This window comes from Rhamphochromis longiceps, linkage group LG23 (genome assembly GCF_057381845.1).
Source record: "Rhamphochromis longiceps isolate RC_006_pf linkage group LG23, R_longiceps_female_GT1.1, whole genome shotgun sequence".
Classification (NCBI taxonomy): Eukaryota; Metazoa; Chordata; class Actinopteri; order Cichliformes; family Cichlidae; genus Rhamphochromis; species Rhamphochromis longiceps.
Window position 1 is genome coordinate 6,034,518 of NC_140578.1, and position 17,858 is coordinate 6,052,375.

At 40.0% G+C, this 17,858-nt stretch overlaps 2 protein-coding genes across 3 annotated transcripts; one reads left to right on the forward strand and one right to left on the reverse strand.

The window, feature by feature from the left end:
- The first annotated feature begins 286 nt into the window (after nucleotides 1-286).
- Nucleotides 287-4,555, forward strand: marchf2 (membrane-associated ring finger (C3HC4) 2). Of its 2 annotated transcripts, none has more exons than XM_085398974.1 (5): nucleotides 287-625; nucleotides 2,778-3,075; nucleotides 3,421-3,625; nucleotides 3,899-4,108; nucleotides 4,207-4,555. In XM_085398974.1, the coding sequence occupies exons 2-5, from the start codon at nucleotides 2,879-2,881 to the stop codon at nucleotides 4,363-4,365; spliced, it is 771 nt and encodes a 256-aa protein (XP_085255100.1). In that variant the 5' UTR covers nucleotides 287-625; nucleotides 2,778-2,878; the 3' UTR covers nucleotides 4,366-4,555. The 2 variants fall into 2 exon arrangements, with proteins under 2 accessions (XP_085255100.1, XP_085255101.1); XM_085398975.1 differs by having other exon boundaries at nucleotides 3,421-3,616.
- Nucleotides 4,556-10,411: 5,856 nt separating this feature from the next.
- On the reverse strand, nucleotides 10,412-15,036 carry LOC146641099 (ras-related protein Rab-11B). The gene is made up of 5 exons (XM_085397847.1): nucleotides 14,870-15,036; nucleotides 13,427-13,622; nucleotides 13,144-13,337; nucleotides 12,970-13,050; nucleotides 10,412-11,140 (listed from the first exon to the last, which is right to left on the reverse strand). Exons 1-5 carry the CDS (start codon nucleotides 14,907-14,909, stop codon nucleotides 10,995-10,997), a joined length of 657 nt encoding a protein of 218 aa, XP_085253973.1. The 5' UTR covers nucleotides 14,910-15,036; the 3' UTR covers nucleotides 10,412-10,994.
- Nucleotides 15,037-17,858: the final 2,822 nt, after the last annotated feature.

A 17,858-nucleotide genomic window follows, 5' to 3' on the forward strand; every position in this document is an offset into this window, starting at 1 on the left:
ATCTCTTCAACACAGTACATAGATGTTTAGAGAGAGAAGTCACAGTGGATGTTTCTTCACATTCTGCTCACAGCTGAAGTTCAAACATAAATAAGGCCGTTTAAACTGTTATAAACTAAACCGAGAAAAGCCACTATGTCACTGACTGAAGCGAAACAAAACTTAAAGTGAAATAAAAACTAATTTAAAAATGCAGATGTGTTAAACAGTGTGGGTTAATGGTTTTGAATTGTGAAGTTTTCCGGTCTCATTGAGCCTGTCATGTTTCCTGTTGGGGCCCCTCCCTTTGGCACGCTGCTGTTTGCGGCCACATTTATAGCCGTCTTCGGGATTTGTTTGTGCTTTGAGACGCCCTGTTTCTTCACCGCAGACGCAGGCAGCTGATGATGATGATGACCCTCTGGGTTGTATTTAAAGCCCAGGGAAAGCGGAAGCCTGGCCTGACTGTTATCAGTTGAGAACTGCTAGCTGGTGTAGCCTTACACTGAGCAGCCTTCATCGTTAGCCGCCTGTGCTGTTCACTCATACATAGTTATTAAACATGAATAGAGAAGGAAATGCGAGCTTTTTCGGACAACAGGACTAAAACATCACCAAGAAGAAAGAGAAGAAGAAGTAGTCACGGGTGAGTAGCTGTTAGCTTTTATTTGTTGCTTTTTTCCACCAAGCGGATGGCTAGCACTTCGCTGACAGCTAGCAAACAACACAGCTGCCGTGAAAGTGAAACTGATTAGAAAATGCTTCTTTATAACGACATTTTCACTGTGACGAAGTTGGATAGTAGTTATTCGTGTGTAAAGAACAGCAGAGATACACACAGCTAATTTGAGTTGCCGCGCAGTTGTACAGTATCATAATTCAACTCTGATCCAGACAATAGTCTGGTTCAAATTCCCACATCTGTCTGCAGCGGTTAGTTCCTGTAACAGAGCCACAGTGAAGGAAAATGCCCCAGTTCGAAAGCTAACTGCATATTAATGTATGAGGGTTTATCATTGTAAGAAACCCATCATTAATCATTCATTCAAACGTGTAATTTTTGTTTGATCTTGACAAAATCCCTGCATTGATGTTCCCCAGCTGACGAATCCATACACACAGCTGATATTTAAAAGACTCGGAAAACAATAGCTTAATAGAGTCAGCGGTTGCCTTAATTTGGGGTTACCTCTTTGTTTATTTAGGTCAGGGATTGTACCTCTTAATCACCCCTGACGTACCCCCTCCCAATCTCCGTATGCATAAACAATAACACCAAGCAACAATAGGGAAAAAATGCTCTTCGGCTTCACAAAGCTGTTCATCATCTGGCTCTGTTAATTCAGGATTTAACAAATCAAAGTGCATAAGATTGTGACTCAACTACAACGAGCTATAAATAATCATAAAAGGGCTTTGTTGTCTAACTTCTATTTAAACAGTGAGATGCTTGACTTAAGTTGAATCATCTTTTCTCAGTTGCGAGGGTTAGAAACAGCATTCATTGCCAGATGTTGTCTAAATTCTTGTTTGATTGAACAGCAAAATCTCATAAACAGACACAAACATTTCTGCACTGGCTGTCATGTCAGATCTCCTCTTGAAAAACAAGTGTTGGACATGGAAGAGTATACTGGGTTTGCGTATAAATGCTGTAGTTTACCAAGGGTATGTACAGTGCTAAAGAGGTTTTATTATCAACACTAGCCCAGTGTTAACCCACATAAACAACAGACTAGTAGCTCAGTAGTTCTTTAAAAGTAAGTTGATAAGTATTTTCAGTGAATATTCCCCCCAAATCCCCATTAAAGTTCCATATATATCAGACATGCTACTTTAAAATTATTGTTTCTTATTTTATTGCTTGTAATCAGTGTATTTCAATTTTGCTTATTGTGTTCTAATTCATTTGTACAGAATAGGATACATTTTTGAGACAGCAAGAAAAAATGTTGTTAAGGGTTATCTGGGTTAAGACAGCTGTTTATCAGGCTGCTGCACATCACATTCACTGTCACTGACCTCACACTTGGTTTTATAATGGATTAGCAGCTGCTTTTGGGCAAACTGGCCCACCTCCAAACGGACAGCTTTCTTCTAAAAGACGGAACGTCTTTTCTGGATAATTTTAGCCGTTCCCACGTGGTAGGAAATTAATTATTTGTGAAACAGACTACAGACATTTAAGTAACTCTGTCACAGTACTGCAGTGAGCCAAATGACGAACAAACTCTGGTCTACTATCACATTTTTATATATAAAAAATGCTATACGTCAGTGTCTGTTTGATCAGTTATCTGGTTAGTAACCCAGTTACCGACTTCCCTGACAGTACTAGAAACATTAAGAGGGAAGTGGTGAGTTGGGTTATTGCAAAACTGTAATACCATGTTGTTTGCTAGTCATGAACATGAACATGAACATGAAGGTCAATAAAAACAGATGGACTGTAAGCATAATATAGCAAACATAAAATGACTCATCATGATAGTGCAGGCATTGTACTGTAGCTGATTTCCAGAAGTTCCTTTTCCAAACCCAGAACTTCCCTCCGACGAGCCTAATCTGGACACTAAAGTATTAATGGACAAGTGCACACTATAGCACACAAAAAAAACTTACTTAAAACATCACTCAAACTTGTCTCCTTGATCCATTTATTTAGTTTGAGCATTTGCAGAGTAAACCTGGGTTTCTCTAGTATATTAAGTTGGAGTAAAATTACTTGCTATCTCTCCACCACAGACATTTTTTAAAAAACGATAATGCATTGTCTGTGTGTGTCTGTTTCTCTGCAGAGCCACTAGAGAAAAACAGGAGCAGTTTGTGCCTGGCACTCCCCCAGCCTCCCCTCACCTCCAACCCTTCACACCCTCCAGTCCATTCGTGCTGCCAGCGAATGGACCCTGTAACAATGACGACCGGCGGGTGCTGCCACCTCCCTGGCTCTCTGTGTGACTGTGCCAGCAACACAGGCCTGTGGAAGAGCGTGGAGGAAGCGGGCGGTGACGGGTGCCAGGCGCTCTACGTCACCCAGGTCACAGCCATAGATGGACGGTTGCTGTCCTCTGTGCTCAAACCAATGAGTGCACAAAGGTACTTTAAGAATATTACTGTTATTGCTGTAAGATGTTCCACAGGTAAACTTTGAATGGGATTGTATTGTGATGGCAGCTTCTCCAGAGATAGGAAAAATATATATATATATATATTTTGCTATAGTTGCTAAACTTGTGATTATGCCTTGTATTAACACTATTTCAGACAACGCACTTCTCCATTTTTCTTGTTTTTTGTGGGGTTTTTTTCACATTTCTTCACTACACACCCATTGAATATTATTATTATTCTCTTTGGGATAGAATGGTAAAACATTTTTGCTGTGTTTCATGCAGACGATGCCTGCCATTTATAAAAATCTCTGTATATTTTTTATCTCAGTGATGGTCCCATTTGCCGTATTTGCCATGAAGGAGGCAGCAGCGAGGGTCTCCTGTCTCCATGCGACTGCACAGGCACTTTGGGTACAGTGCACAAGAGCTGCTTAGAGAAGTGGCTGTCGTCCTCCAACACCAGCTATTGTGAGCTTTGCCACACGGAGTTCAGCATCGAGCGCCGACCGAGGCCCCTCACAGAGGTAACAAAGGTCAATGCCCTTTGCCTTGTCTGCAACAATCCTTCTTCTCATCCTTTTTATTCATCGTGGTTGGGCTGCTGGTTGTGAATGAGTGTGTATGTATGAAAGTGTGATGGTGCTTTTTATCCGTCTTTTTCTTGTTTTACATCTCTCTGCTTGCTTGCTTGCTTCTTTGTTAATGCAGAATGTCTTTTCTCTTCATTAGCTTCTTTCTTTTTACCTGGTTTCTGCCACAGTCTGACTTCTTTCTGTTTTTCTTCCCTCTTACGTCTTACCCCACAGTGGCTGCGAGATCCCGGCCCCCGTAATGAGAAGAGAACACTGTTCTGTGACATGGTGTGCTTCCTGTTTATCACTCCTCTAGCAGCTATTTCTGGCTGGCTTTGCCTGAGGGGCGCTCAGGATCATCTTCAGCTGAGGAGCTGGCTGCAGGCTGTGGGCCTCATTGCCCTCACCATTGCCCTCTTCACCATCTACGTCCTTTGGACTTTGGTAAAAAAAAAAAAAGAATTCCCATCCATTATTACTGTAAAGCAGACATTTTCACTCGGAAAGGTTGATATATAATGCTGCACTTCGGTTTTCTTCAGGTATCATTCCGCTACCACTGTCAGCTGTACTCTGAGTGGAGGAGAACAAACCAGAAAGTACGTCTGCTCATTCCCGAAGCCAAGGAGTCGAACTCTTCCCAGCATTCCTTGCTCTCTAATAAACTGATGAAAAAATCGGCCAGTGAGAGCATCGTATGAGACCAAACGGAGATAGTTGATGATTATTACATCTTTTACGTATGAGGGCTGATTCCCGATGCATCCTGCCCACAGTTTTGACTTTGAAGAAACACCTGTGGGGATTTTTTTTGTGTGTGTCGCTTTTTTTTTTTTTTTTTTTTTTTCTTTGCACCATGGGCTCATATTTTTTCACATTGCATTTTATAATCCTCACATGGGTGCAGGAATTAGCACATTTTAAAGGAATCTGCCTTTCCTCGTGTCAGGTGTTGACCAAGTTTATGCAAAGGCACTGAGGAACGGTGAAAGTGGTGGAAGCATGCAGAAATGGAGCCGAGCTGTCTCATCATCACAGATGTGACAACATGACTGGCTAAAACTGACAGCATAAAACAAGATGGATCGAGTAAACTTGTTAAAGAGGACTGTGAAATTGAATGATTGTCCTGCTTGGTTTAACAACCCATCGATGGTCAGGTATAGCACGTCTACTCATTGTGTATTGCGATGATAAAAGCAACTGCTACATACGCCTTTTAATCGTGTGTTACGTGGGCACGCACTTACCTACTTGGGGCTTCTCTTCTCTGCCCACTGAGGATCTCGTTGTATAATCACATATTAGTCTGTAGTTTGAAGATAAAAAGCTTTGATCTTTAATTTTTATTTCATAGTCACATCTGGATATGTCATCTGAGTGGAATCTTTTAACTCGCAGCTTTTACATCATCTCATCCGAGACCAGGCGGCTGCATAACATTTGTAAAGCAGAGACTTCTGCAATAAAACACTGTGGACATCGAGGTTTTCGCAGTACACGAAGACAGTTCTACCAACGTGCACAGTTATGCATGCAAGCAGCACTGTTAATATTTTTTTTTACTCTTATTGTATTCTAAAATCATTTTTTAAACCACTTAAGAACGAATGACTTTCCTATTCCTACTGAAGTAGGGTTTAACAGTGTCCTCATAGAGGTTCTTGTACTATCAATATGTAACAAGTAGGTATTTATATTTATATAGATGGATAGAAACTCCATCACGAGTATTGGTGTGGTGGCTGGGGCAGTGTACAAAAGCGTTATCGGTGTTGCTTGTTATTCATTTTTGGTGTTTTCCTTTTTTCTTTTTTTTTTTTCATGATCATAACAGTCAGAGAATTCCTGCTGTTGTTTAAGTTACGATTAAGCATTTGGTCTAATGTGATGAGAAACTTTCTTAATCTGGGATTTTAGTGCTGGTAAACCCTAAAGGTAACCGCCAGCATTTTGATGTTACTGACCAGACTCGCCTGGAACTGGCTGTGTTGGTAGAGTTGGGAGATAGCTGAAGTTGATTACAAACTACAGCGTGTGCCTGGTATTCAGATTTCCGGGTCATATGATGGTCCAGTTTTTGTAATGTGAAACATTGTTTCTTCTCTATGCTTAATTTAGGTTACAGGGAGATGTCTAATTGCTTTTTAACGCATGCTGTAGGCTGTCCACAGGGAGACAAGCTTGTAGATTTAAAAAAACCCTCCCAACATTACATGTACTACTAAAAAAATAATTTAATTCAGTGGATCTAATGAAGCCAATTCAGCTTAGTATTGGTCTGAAATACTTTAATCATTTTTATTTATAGATTTGTCTTTTAATGGGTTGCAATTAAAAGAATTCGTCCCCTTAAAGGGGGTGTTTAAAGCGATATAAGTTTAAAACTAACCTGACGACGACCTGTTTGGTGGATTTTTGATTATAATTCCAAGAAAGGAATTGTTGATGCATGATGCCGTCATGGTGATCAAACTGTGCGATGCCTTTTGATTTAGTTCCATTTAATGAATGCTTCTGCATTTAGTAAATGGGCAAAATCTATCATTCTTGGTTAATTATTTAAATATTTACCTTTAAATCAGTCAGGCTTGAATAGTAATTTATTAACATGATGTGGTGTGTGGTGATGTAAAATTTATCAGAGAGAAATGTGTTTTTAGAAAGGGCTTGTGGTAACATTCAGCAGACAAATCAGATCAGTGAAATTATTAGTTTCCAGCAAGCATCCTATATTTTCCCCTCCTGTCCTTTGTTAATGCTACATAAATGTGGTAAACCCAAAATGAGGTTACCAGTTAAGTAGGTGGTGAAGCGTTAGTCATGTAAAGATGTCTGTTTTCAGGAGGAATGTTGACATATGCTTGTGTTTTCCTCCCTTTTCTCACAGTGCTGCATTACCAGTAACGAGTCATTTCCTTGTTTACATTACCAGTTCCCTTTGGTACATTTCACTCCTGCTCGTTTGATCCGCGTTCTGCCCCAGATAAATATTTGTTTGTGTTTTTAAGAACAAAGGATTACACCCTGCAGTACTGCGGTGTGCTCGTCTGCCTTGCAGGCTTATGATAAATTTGGTCATCCGTGTGTTTACCCGAGAAAGTACTGGAATCTGTTTGTACGATGTGCAAGAAATAACTGATTTTTTTTTTGATGCAATGCAAACTTATTTCCTGTATTGGGAGTCTCTGCAGAGTTGCATCAAACTATGCAACACTTCTCCTTTTTTGGCTACTAAGAATTTCTGACAGTGTTTTTAGAGAAACGTAAAAAGAGAGTCTAAAATGTTTGTCTTAAACGTGTCATGACACGTTTAAGACAAATTTGAGTCGCGAAAGCAAATATAGAAAGGGATTTTTTTAAATTTCTTTGTTGTTACTCAAACAAATGAACACGCAAATGTTAATAATGTTGCGTTATAACACATTTGTGAACTGGGCATGTTGGGTTTTTTTTGTTTCATCTGCAATTTATGTTGCTATTCCTCAGTATTATTTTTTTTTAATATTGTTAAATACTACAATGTTTATGGTGTGCTGTGGGGTGAAGGGATGTCTTCATCAATGTACTGGTACCTGCAATCAGCCAAGAAATGTTTGCAAAGCAAATAAAACATAATCATAAATTATGTGATCATGAATTTGTCAGTGACAGTTTGTCTGCACTTGTGTAGTGTTGGTAAGGAATTGTCATATATGTTATATAGTGTAGTTATAATGGATGTTTACAAGTCCGTCTAGTGCAGTGACGATGACATGTCATTAAGTCTGTTTTGAAACTCAGCTCAGTGAGCTTGCTAATCCTAATGGAAAAAAAAACAAACGCTAATGTCAAGTCCTTCTATGGTATCCGTGGAGACTCACTCAGTATCTGCTTCCTGTCCGCTGCATGCGGCATAAGCAGCTTAGAGTAACAGAAGTTCAAAATATGCTGTTTTTGTGCAGAGGGTCTGCTCTCCAGGAAGGAAAAATGTTTTTCACAGGTTATTATCAGGAGTCAAAGCAATGTTAAAAGGTGTTTCTTCTGCCTTCCTACTTGCCTGTCTTGCTCTCAGTGACAGCAGTTGCATTCTAGAGATGTAAATCTTGGTGTGCTGCTCCAAGTTAAATGATCTAGATGGTGACCAGATACAAAAGAGCTACAGAGGATATACTCAAGTAAAAAATGGCAATGTATTTTTAAAATATTAAAGGGGGGCTTCTTTATATCCTGTCATATACGCTCTCTGGCCTCTTCATTAGGTACAAATCTTGAGCTGTCAGTCACATGTCATAAACTTTATGCATTTAGACATGGTGATAACTGCTGATGTTCAAACTGAACATCAAAACGTGGAAGAAATTAGATTTTGGTGACTCTGAGTATGATGTAGTTGTTGGCGCCAGACAGGCTGGTCTGAGTGCTGATGTACTGGGGTTTTTCCCAAAGAAAGAATGGCATGAAAATGAGAAAATATCCAGTGAGCAGCAGTTCTCTGGGTGAAAATGTTTTGTTGATGCCAGAGGTCAGAGGAGAATGACCAGACTGCTCTGAGCTGATAGGAAGGAAACTGTAACTCAAGCACTCCCTACAACCGAGGTATGCAGAAGAGGATAGTGGAAGGCACGGGAACCTTGAAGCTGGGCTACATCAGCAGAAGACCACACCAGGTGGCACGCCTGGCAACTGAAAACAGGAAACTGAGGCTACAATTCACATGGGCTCACCAAAATGGGACAATAGAGAATTAGAAAAACGTTGCCTGGTTCGATAAGGCTCCACTTCTGCTGTGACGCATGAGTGGCAGGGTGAAAATTTGGCACAAACAGCATGAAAGTATGGATTCATCCTGCCTTGTGCTGACAGATCAGATGACTGGTGGTGGTGAAGATTTTCCTACAACAACCCACCGCTGACAATCTTCATGCTTATCACCGGCATACCAATCTTCTAATGCCTGCGTCCAACACCTTAGATCATCTCAAACAATAAGTTCACTACACTCGAATGGGCTATATAGTCACCACATCGCAATCCAATAGAGCACCTTTAGGATGTGGTGGAACAGGAGATATGGATGTATGGCCACAAATCTCTGAGGAAGAACTGCATTAACTTGTTGAATCTATGGCAGGAAGAATGAAAGCAGTTTTGAAGGTAAAGGTTCCTACCCAGTGCCCAGTAAGTGTATTTGCAGTGTTACACTGGTGGATGCTCATACTAAAGATGACTAGTTTCAAGTAAAAAAAACAAAAAACCCCAGTTTTTTGCATGTATTGATGATACCCCTAATGTAGTCATCAAGTGCACAAAGCTGGCTCTGAACAGAGGAGCCGACCTACCTGCTGTTCAGGTCTTTTGTTTGCAAGCGGTAGCCAGTCAGAAGGAAAAAGTATATGTATAGATGGATCCATTGTATAAATGGATAAGGAAAAGTTAAAACCTCCCTAAAAAGCCCATTTAGTTGATTCAGAATTCTGCAGCAAGCGAGCTGACAGGGGTAAGACAGAGAGAGCATGTTTTTCCCACACTGCCTTCTCGTCATTAGCTCCCTGTTAAATCCAGAATCAAATATGAAATCCTTCACCTCACTTTAATCAGGCCCTCATGGTACCATACCACTCCAAAAGAGCACTTTGCTCTCAGACTGCTGGTTTACTTGTGGTTTCTAGAGTATTTAAAAGTAGAATGGGAGGCAGAGCCTTCAGTTTTCAAGCCCCTGTTCTGTGGAACCAGCTTCCAGTTTGGATTCTGGAGACAGACACACTCTCTACTTTTAAGATTAGGCTTAAAACTTTCCTTTTTGAAGCTTATAGCGAAGCCTGGATCAGGTGACCCTGAACCCCCCGTAACTACGCTAGGCTGCTAGGGGGTTTCACACTGAGTGCTTCTTCTTCACTCACCTTTTCACTATATCTTTAGACACCACTCCGCATCTAATCATTAATCTCTTGCTCTCTTCCACAATGTGTCTTTTATTTTGTTGCCCTCAACCCCAAACAGTTGTGGTGGATGACCTCCCCTTACTGAGCTTAGCTCTACTGAATGTGTCTTCCTGTTAAAGTGAAGTTTTTCCTTCCCACTGTTGCTAAGTGCTTGCTCAAAGAGGGGGTTGTCTGATTGTAGGGCCTTATAATATAAAGCACCCTGTTGATGCTATTTGGCAATATAAACTGAATTGTACTCTATCAGGGTCCAAGAATAAAACATAGTAATCAAATTTATGATCAAAGATTCGATTCGACTTAAATTTCTGTACTAGCAGCTGTATTTTCAGATTCGAAAACCCAGTTTTCTAACTTCAAAAAGGCGTAATTCAAAGTTTTAAATATTTACATTAGTAGAGTTTAGAATGAGACATTAACATGTAAGCAGTTATGGGCTCAGGAGGTTGAGCGGGTCATCTGCTTATTAGGCTACTTTGGTCAGATACTGAGATCCCAATTACTGGAAAGACGTCAGAGTGTGCCAGCTAAAAAGTGATTAAAAGCATGAAGTAAAGAAGTCAGAGAGGAAAAGCACTGTAAGTACCAGTCCATTGAACATTTTAATGTTTTTCACCTACCTTACACTTACACATGTAAAATAGTTATCTAAGTGACTTCAGAGCTAGAATTAAAATGACAATATTTCAGTTTGTTTTTGTGTGGAATAGTTTAAAATTGTCCACGCAGTTCAGTACATTTCTGATGAGAAAAAAAACAAAAAACACAAACAAACGAAAACCAAACAAGTCAGAGTACGTTAAATATCCATTTAACAAACTGCTTCAGTCAAGGATTTTATTGTAAATTTACACAGTTCTTAAACTGAAAGTAAAACAATGATGACTTCAGCCAAATCTTCTTCAATAAATACATAATGAGGATATTTTTTGGCATGATGTAAGAAGGATGTAAGAGCCACACTGTCAAATAGCACAATACTGCTTCACCTGGTTGGAGTAACTGACTGTAGTTTATTTACACAGCACCATCTAGTGGTAAACCATTGAAATGTATCTCACAACCTCCCTTTAGAGGACAGTGTTTCAGTTCAAACAACTTTACAGGCATCAGTAAGACAGCAAAGACTGCCTTGCTCCTGGATAACAGGAACCTTCACGCAGACTGACTGAGTGACATAAAGGCTTCTGAAATGTTTCTTTCATGGCAGAAAAGAAGAGCACAAGTGACTTCAAAAGTACTTTATAAAACAAAAGTAAAGGTTAAAAAAAAGATTTAAAAAAAAGAAAAGAGGCTAAAGTGGTGAGGGAGTTGGCCGTGAGCAGAGCTACGGGGGGAAAAAGTGCACAGGTGATGTGATGTGGAGGTGAATGTGGAGGAGAGGATGAGTGTCATTGGACAGAGCGTCACAGGCTCTGGCAGCACTGGAGTTTGTTGCCCTTCTGCCCGTCAGTGGTTGGCGGGACACTTATATCTACGACATTGTTGCCTGGAGACTCGTCGTGTGCAGATCTGTCTGCTATCTGCTTCTGTGACACGATGCGATAGATTTCTGCAGACAAATTTGAGAAAGAGGAAAAAAAATTACACTTTTGCAATGTTCATCATTTAAATTTTAATGTTCTTATTTATTTAACTGGCTGTGCAGATTAAATATAAAAAGGTACTATCAGCTGCTCGTGCATTTCCCAGAGGAGTCGCCACATGTTTTGATCTGGCACAGATTTTTATGCCAGATGCCCTTCCTGATGTAACCCTCCCATTTATCCAGGGATCAGCCCAAGGAATACACTAGTTTGTCACCCTGAGGTGGGGTTTGTTTCTCTCTCAGTCCTCTATTTTTAACCAGTGGGTGTAAAGAACGCTAAATGTGTTATTAAATAAATAAATATTTAACAGTAGCATGTAAGTTACACTTACTGATCAAACTAATCTAAATATGAGTGCATTTAAAATGTACCAAATTTAAGTAAATATTAATTACAACCCATGCCTAAATCCCCAGAATTAATACATGTTAAAGTGTGTACAGTAGTTATATAAATGTAATGTCTTTTTTCCTGCTTCTATCTGGCATGCAACTAACATACATTACTGTCAGAAAAAAGTCTTGATTCGCCATCATTTCTTTACATTTTACAAGGAAACTGACAGCACAGTCTTCAGGAATAGTTCTCCAGGCTTCCTGGAGAACATTAAAAGCTTTTCTTTAGATAATGGATGTCTTTTTTTCCCCATTCCCTGACAAGATGATCCCACACTCCTTCAATAATGTTCAAGTCTGGGCTCTTAGGAGGCCAGTCCTTACCTTACAGTGTTCTGTTGTGCGTTTTTCTTCTCAGGTATGCCTTTACTGGATTGACAGTGTGTTTGGGATCACTGACAAATGAAGCCGTTGCTCAGATTTGGCTTATTCAAAATCTAACCGTTCTTTTCTGTATTCATTAATTTTGACAAGATCTCCAACACCACTAGCTGAAATGCAGCTCCAAACCATGACAGAGCGTCCACCATGTTTTATAGATGGTTGTAGACACTCTCTGTTGTACCTCTCTCCCGAGTTCCTCCAGACAAAATGATGGCAATATAAACTTTGGATTTCAAATTTGGATTAATCACTCCATCAGGCCTCTTGGCATTATTTTTCAGTCCCATTCTTGTGTAACTTGGCAAACACCAGCCTTTTCTCTCTATTTATTCCCCCTTACGAATGGCTTCTTGATCGCCATGACTTTAAGATACTGATAGACGTGCCACGTCTTATTTTGTCCTTCATTTGTCCAGTTTCCCCTGTTGTTTTAAGGATATGCTGCACAGCGTGCTAAGCTACGCCAAGTTTTCAGATAAAGCTCATTGAGAATCACCTTGTTGATGCAAAACACTACCATTGGCTTGAGTTGGGTGGCTTTTTTATGCTTCAGTTGGCTTAACATTAACATTAATTCACTGCATTTACAGCAGTCAAATAATCAATTTTTCAGAAAAAAAGCACACTGGGAAGCTATAATATAAAGTGCATCTACATGTCATCATACAGATGTTAACATGTATAATACTGCACATACAATGACTGCAACATTCAAGTTGTAAAAAAGTCCTTCACTAAGAATGAAACGAACTTACTAACCTTAAAAATCGTGGTCAAAATATTGAGCATAACATGACTTATTTTAACAATAGTTAATGTAGTTACCCATACTTGTTTATCATCAACATATTCAACTAATAACGAATGTTGGGGACATCAAAAATCATTTCACAGTGACAAAATCTATACTGAAACATTTGATGAAATTACATGAACTGGTCACTACCAGTATTATGATTTTGGTAGATGCCTTTTATCAGATTTCAAAATAAAAATTCTGTGTGCATTCCTACCTGTTAAAATGTTCTTGAATGCCTCCTCTACATTCGTGGAGTCCAATGCTGACGTCTCAATAAATGAGAGTGTGTTCTTTTCTAATACGAGAAGAGACGTTCGACACTTGAGATATGCACAAAATCACACTGAGCGCAGACTGTTTGGCATAATTGTGTCTCAGTGCGATTTACCTGCGAATGCTCGGGCCTCATCAGTGGGCACGGCCCTGAGGTGTCGGAGGTCACTCTTGTTTCCAACCAGCATTATGACAATGTTGTTATCAGCGTGGTCCCTCAGCTCCTTCAACCAACGTTCAACGTTCTCATATGTCAGGTGCTTTGCGATATCGTAGACTAGGAGAGCTCCTACCGCACCGCGATAATACCTAAGTGAACCAGCATAAACGGAACGATTAAAATACTGTCAATACAGCACGATCGTGTAAGCTAGTTCAGACAAACTGAAAATACTCACGCTGAGGTGATGGCTCTGTAGCGCTCCTGGCCAGCTGTGTCCCAGATCTGAGCCTTTATCGTTTTGCCGTCCACCTGAATGCTTCGGGTGGCGAACTCCACCCCGATGGTGCTCTTGCTCTCCAGGTTGAACTCATTTCTTGTGAAACGGGACAGCAGGTTACTTTTCCCTACTCCAGAGTCTCCGATTAGTACAACTAGAAACAATACAAAAATTATATTTAGACTTTAAATGAAAAGCACTCAAGGAAATTGTACTTTTAATAGTGTCCCATAGGCGGGTCTGTGACCAGTGACTGGATTTCTACTTTGTTTTTACACTTAATTTAAACAGACTCATTTTTAGCTGCAGGATTACAGATTTTACTACAGAATTTACAGCCATGCTGAAAGTGCTGAACTGTTGCTTTCTATCTCTAGCTATCAGACTTTGCCCTTTTGGGAATGAGGCTATTAGAAGTTGCCAATATCCTGCTCTATGGGAAATCTGACTCATCAGTTTCTCAACGCCTCTTATTGCTGTGTCGTAACGAGTCATCAGTATCTTACAATCAGTATCCAATGGCTTCTCTAGACCGCCTTACTTTGATTTGATATTTTTAAGAGATAGCTACTTGGCCATTCATAGTGTTTCATCTCAGGTTAGTATCACAAGGGAGGAAATAAGGATGCCACCTATTGTGGTCCCATTCTGACAATGAAACCTAATCAACATAACTGTAATCCTAGGAGTAAATGGATCATATGATCAGGGCTTGGTATTTGTTTGGTATGAAAATATGCTGGCTTTTGATGTTTGGAAAACACCTGGGAGCAAAACAGGGCTCTACTGGAGTTTCCTCCTCTTTGCTTTCACTGGGAGCGAGTTTCCTCCCTCAGGCTCCAGTTTTGTTTTGTTTTTTTGTTTGTTTGGGTTTTTTTTGGGGGGGGGGGGGGGGGCACAAAGAGGAATCCTGTTTTCTTAATCATTTCATCTGAGTTTAGGAGGCAGTCTAAAGAAAGCAGACCATTGCTGGAGCCCCTGCTTAAATAGCAGACGGCTACGTGTGGCCACCGCAAGGGAAAACTTCTCTTCCATGCCAGTAAAGTTTAATTAATGCAGAAGTAATGGCACCATCCGTCTGACTAGCCACTAGCTTGCAGCGCCACACGCCCTACTTTCTAGAAAAGCCCAAACTGCTAGCTGTAAACCTCGGTACAAAAGAAACAGCACCGCACCTAAAGTAACGGTAAATATGGGTTTAATTAGAGGAAGCGACGCTTCAATTGTAAAATAAAATAATAATAATAAAATAAAATGTAAAAAAAAAAAAAAAAGGGGGGTTGGGATCTCGGGTTAGCTACAGTTAGCAGCCACCACCAGCTGATTTTCTACCCGGCGGTACCGCAGCTAGCATGCTAACTGACGCTGAACCCGTCCAGAAGCGGCAGCGGTTCCGCTTACCTTTAAACAAGAAGTCGTATTCATCGTCCCTGTTCCCCATCGTTTGATACTATCGCCCTCCTTTTTGAGATTGCGGTGATGAGAGTAGGTAGGTTTCCCTGCCCAAACCAGGGTGGTGCGCCAAGATGACGAGAGACAATGTGCACGGAGCGGAGCCGCTGACACGGTCACGTGACTGCCCGCTACGCAGTTGCGCGTACCGAGAGGAGGCGATGCGGTTAGTACTGGGAAAAGTCTCCCTGTGGATACTTTACATTCATTTACCTTCTTATTATAATTCGACTTTTAATATGTTGTGTTTTTAAGGTTATAAATTATGTCATAGTTTTTGAGGTTTCTGACGTTTAATTTACAGACATATGAAAATGAAAAACCAAGTACATCCTTACCGCTTCCATAGGAATAAAGAGGGTAAGTAACAGGCAGGTGCCGGTAATCAAATGCAACAAGTCCTTCATTGTACAGAGAGATTATTCACAAATTGAAAACATTCAAGACAGCTGCCAGCAAATTCACCCTTAAGTTACATGTTCAAGTTCATGATTGTACAAATAGAAAACAGCAAGAATGACTTGTTTGGAAAGGAAGGAGAAACCCTCCTCTTACCAGAAATAACTGCCAGCACGGCTTATCTGCACCTGAACAAACCACAAGACTTCTGGAACAAAGTGGAGATATTTCACCATGCACAATGAAAACAAATCACAGCATATCAGGAAAAACGCCTCATACCATAACTGTCAAACATGGTGGTAGAGGGGTGATGGTTTAGGTTTGTTTTGCAGCCACTGGGACCTGGACACACTACAGAAAATGAGTCGACCATGTACTCCTCTGCATACCAAAGTATTTTGGAGGCCATTTGTCTGACAGCTAGATGTTGGCTCATGCAATAAGAAAACAATCAAGGTGTTGTAATGGTCCAAAGTCCAGACCTGAACCCGACTGAAGTTTGTCTCAAAAGCCTTAGGACAGCTGTGCAATGCAAATGAATAAGAGTGGGCCAGAATTCTTCCAAAATAATTTGAGTGACTGATAAAGTCACACAGAAAACAAGTTATTGCTGCTAAAGGTGATTCCACATTTAGCAAGTTACTGATTATGGGATGTGCTCAGTTTTTCACAGGACTGCAGAGAGTCCCTTGAAGACTTTAAAAAAAGTCACATACAAGTATTTTATTTGCATTGCTTTAGTTTTCCATCCAAACAAGGAAAAAGAAAAATGGAAAAACACATAATACTGATGATGAAACTGAGTGCTAGCCATCCCACACTCTTACAAAGTTGGCAGTACTGATTTCTCCAGCTGCACTGTGCTGAGAAATGGTTAAACAGTTTTGTATATTAAAAAATGTGTTGTGTATTTATTTTAAAGATCCAACAATTAAAGAAATTGGCCCAACAAACGTGATAAACTGCTGCCCATGTTACAGTCTGTGGACGTCAGGCCAATCAAGCTGTAGTACAATAGTGGCCAAATGTTTTGGCACTACCAAAACTAAACTTATATATATTTGTTAAATTAAATCTTTGAAACTTATGAAGCCTTTGTGATTGTTCTTCACTGTATCATAGAAACATCTTTGTGTAACTGCCAAAACTTTTGACAAGTGTAGGACAAAAAAGCAACACCAGGGGACAGCAATGCTTTGGTCTGAACCAACTCTCTACTTACAACTAATCTGACAAATCTATATCATCCAAGTCCATCCAAAACTTTTGAACAGTGGTCAAATGTAGAAAAGGCCCAAAACAGCTAAAGAAAGGAACCTGTGTGGCCAACACTGGCAAGATATTTGAATCTCATCAGCTCTTGAAATGGTGATATTTATGCAGTGCTTAACTTCAACAAATGTATAAACTAATAAACTTAAGATGGCACACCTACAAAAAAACCTCTACACCCTTCTCTTGTCAAATGAATGTACAATAAACTGTGCAGCCACTTACCAGAAATCAGAGAGATTTGCAGTGAGGGCGAGGACTCTTGGGTGCACTCGCTGTTGCTTCTTTTTTTTTTTTTTTTGGTTTCAACTTTTGTGTCCATCATCTAAACACCTTTGTGAACACAAGAATTCATAATCAACCACTATAAACAGTGATTCACGCTAAATGTGGTTTAAAAAAAACACACACAACTTAAGTACAATACTCACTTCTAAAGGAACTCAAGTGGAGAGCTGTGGATTTGCAAATTTTAAAGACATTGCAAAATTTATTCATGTTGATAGGATGTGGATTCAGGCTGCCAGCTGGTGTATTGAACTTGCAAGTTCAACAAATACCAAGAAGAAACCAAAAAAGCTCCCGGGGTGTTCGCTATAAACACATGCAGGTCAAGAGCCAGCAGAGACAAAAAATAACGCACTTCGGGGCCCTTTTTATTGACGACACCTCCACCTTTTGTTTATCTTAATAAATAAATTGAATACATTTTCAGATTTATTCAATCCCCATCTTACACTGTATGTTATTCCCCAACTGTGTCCGAATCTTTTCCTTAACAATTTCCCATTAGTTGTGTTTATTCATGTCTTACTTTGATCAACATGTCAATTTACATCATTTTGGTCCTGCATGATATTTGACACTTGTGTTACATCACTGTCTGGGCACTCCACCCGGAGCTTATGATTTGTTCTCATTGTGGTTATTTTGACAGGTCGGTGCTGCGGTAGATACGCAATGATGATTGTTTTACTCGCTTTTTTTTTTTTTTTTTACATATACCCCACAGATCCATTGGGTGGTGGATATTCAGGTAATAACTATAATATCTGTGTCTGTCTTTCTAACTGCCTCTCACACTTTAGGGCCAACGTCAACAGACTGGGACAGATGACTTCACCAATACTGCGCTCTGAAAAGTGTGCTTTCGTGACAGATGGGCTGTAAATGATGATTCAAACTTGGAAACATTTGTGCATCATTGCGGATAATAGTCTTCACTAAGAAACCGGAAACTACACCGTAACCTTCCAGGTAACAT

Excerpts from the sequence above, each read along its gene's own strand:
- marchf2 (XM_085398974.1), top strand. The coding sequence starts at position 2,879 with ATGGACCCTGTAACAATGACGACCGGCGGGTGCTGCCACCTCCCTGGC. Across the intron at positions 3,626-3,898 it reads CCCTCACAGAGGTAACAAAG|TGGCTGCGAGATCCCGGCCC; the intron begins GTCAATGCCCTT and ends CTTACCCCACAG. Across the intron at positions 4,109-4,206 it reads TCTACGTCCTTTGGACTTTG|GTATCATTCCGCTACCACTG; the intron begins GTAAAAAAAAAA and ends GGTTTTCTTCAG.
- LOC146641099 (XM_085397847.1), bottom strand. The coding sequence starts at position 14,909 with ATGGGGAACAGGGACGATGAATACGACTTCTTGTTTAAAG. Across the intron at positions 13,338-13,426 it reads TACAGAGCCATCACCTCAGC|GTATTATCGCGGTGCGGTAG; the intron begins GTGAGTATTTTC and ends TGGTTCACTTAG. Across the intron at positions 11,141-12,969 it reads ATTCAAGAACATTTTAACAG|AAATCTATCGCATCGTGTCA; the intron begins GTAGGAATGCAC and ends ATTTGTCTGCAG.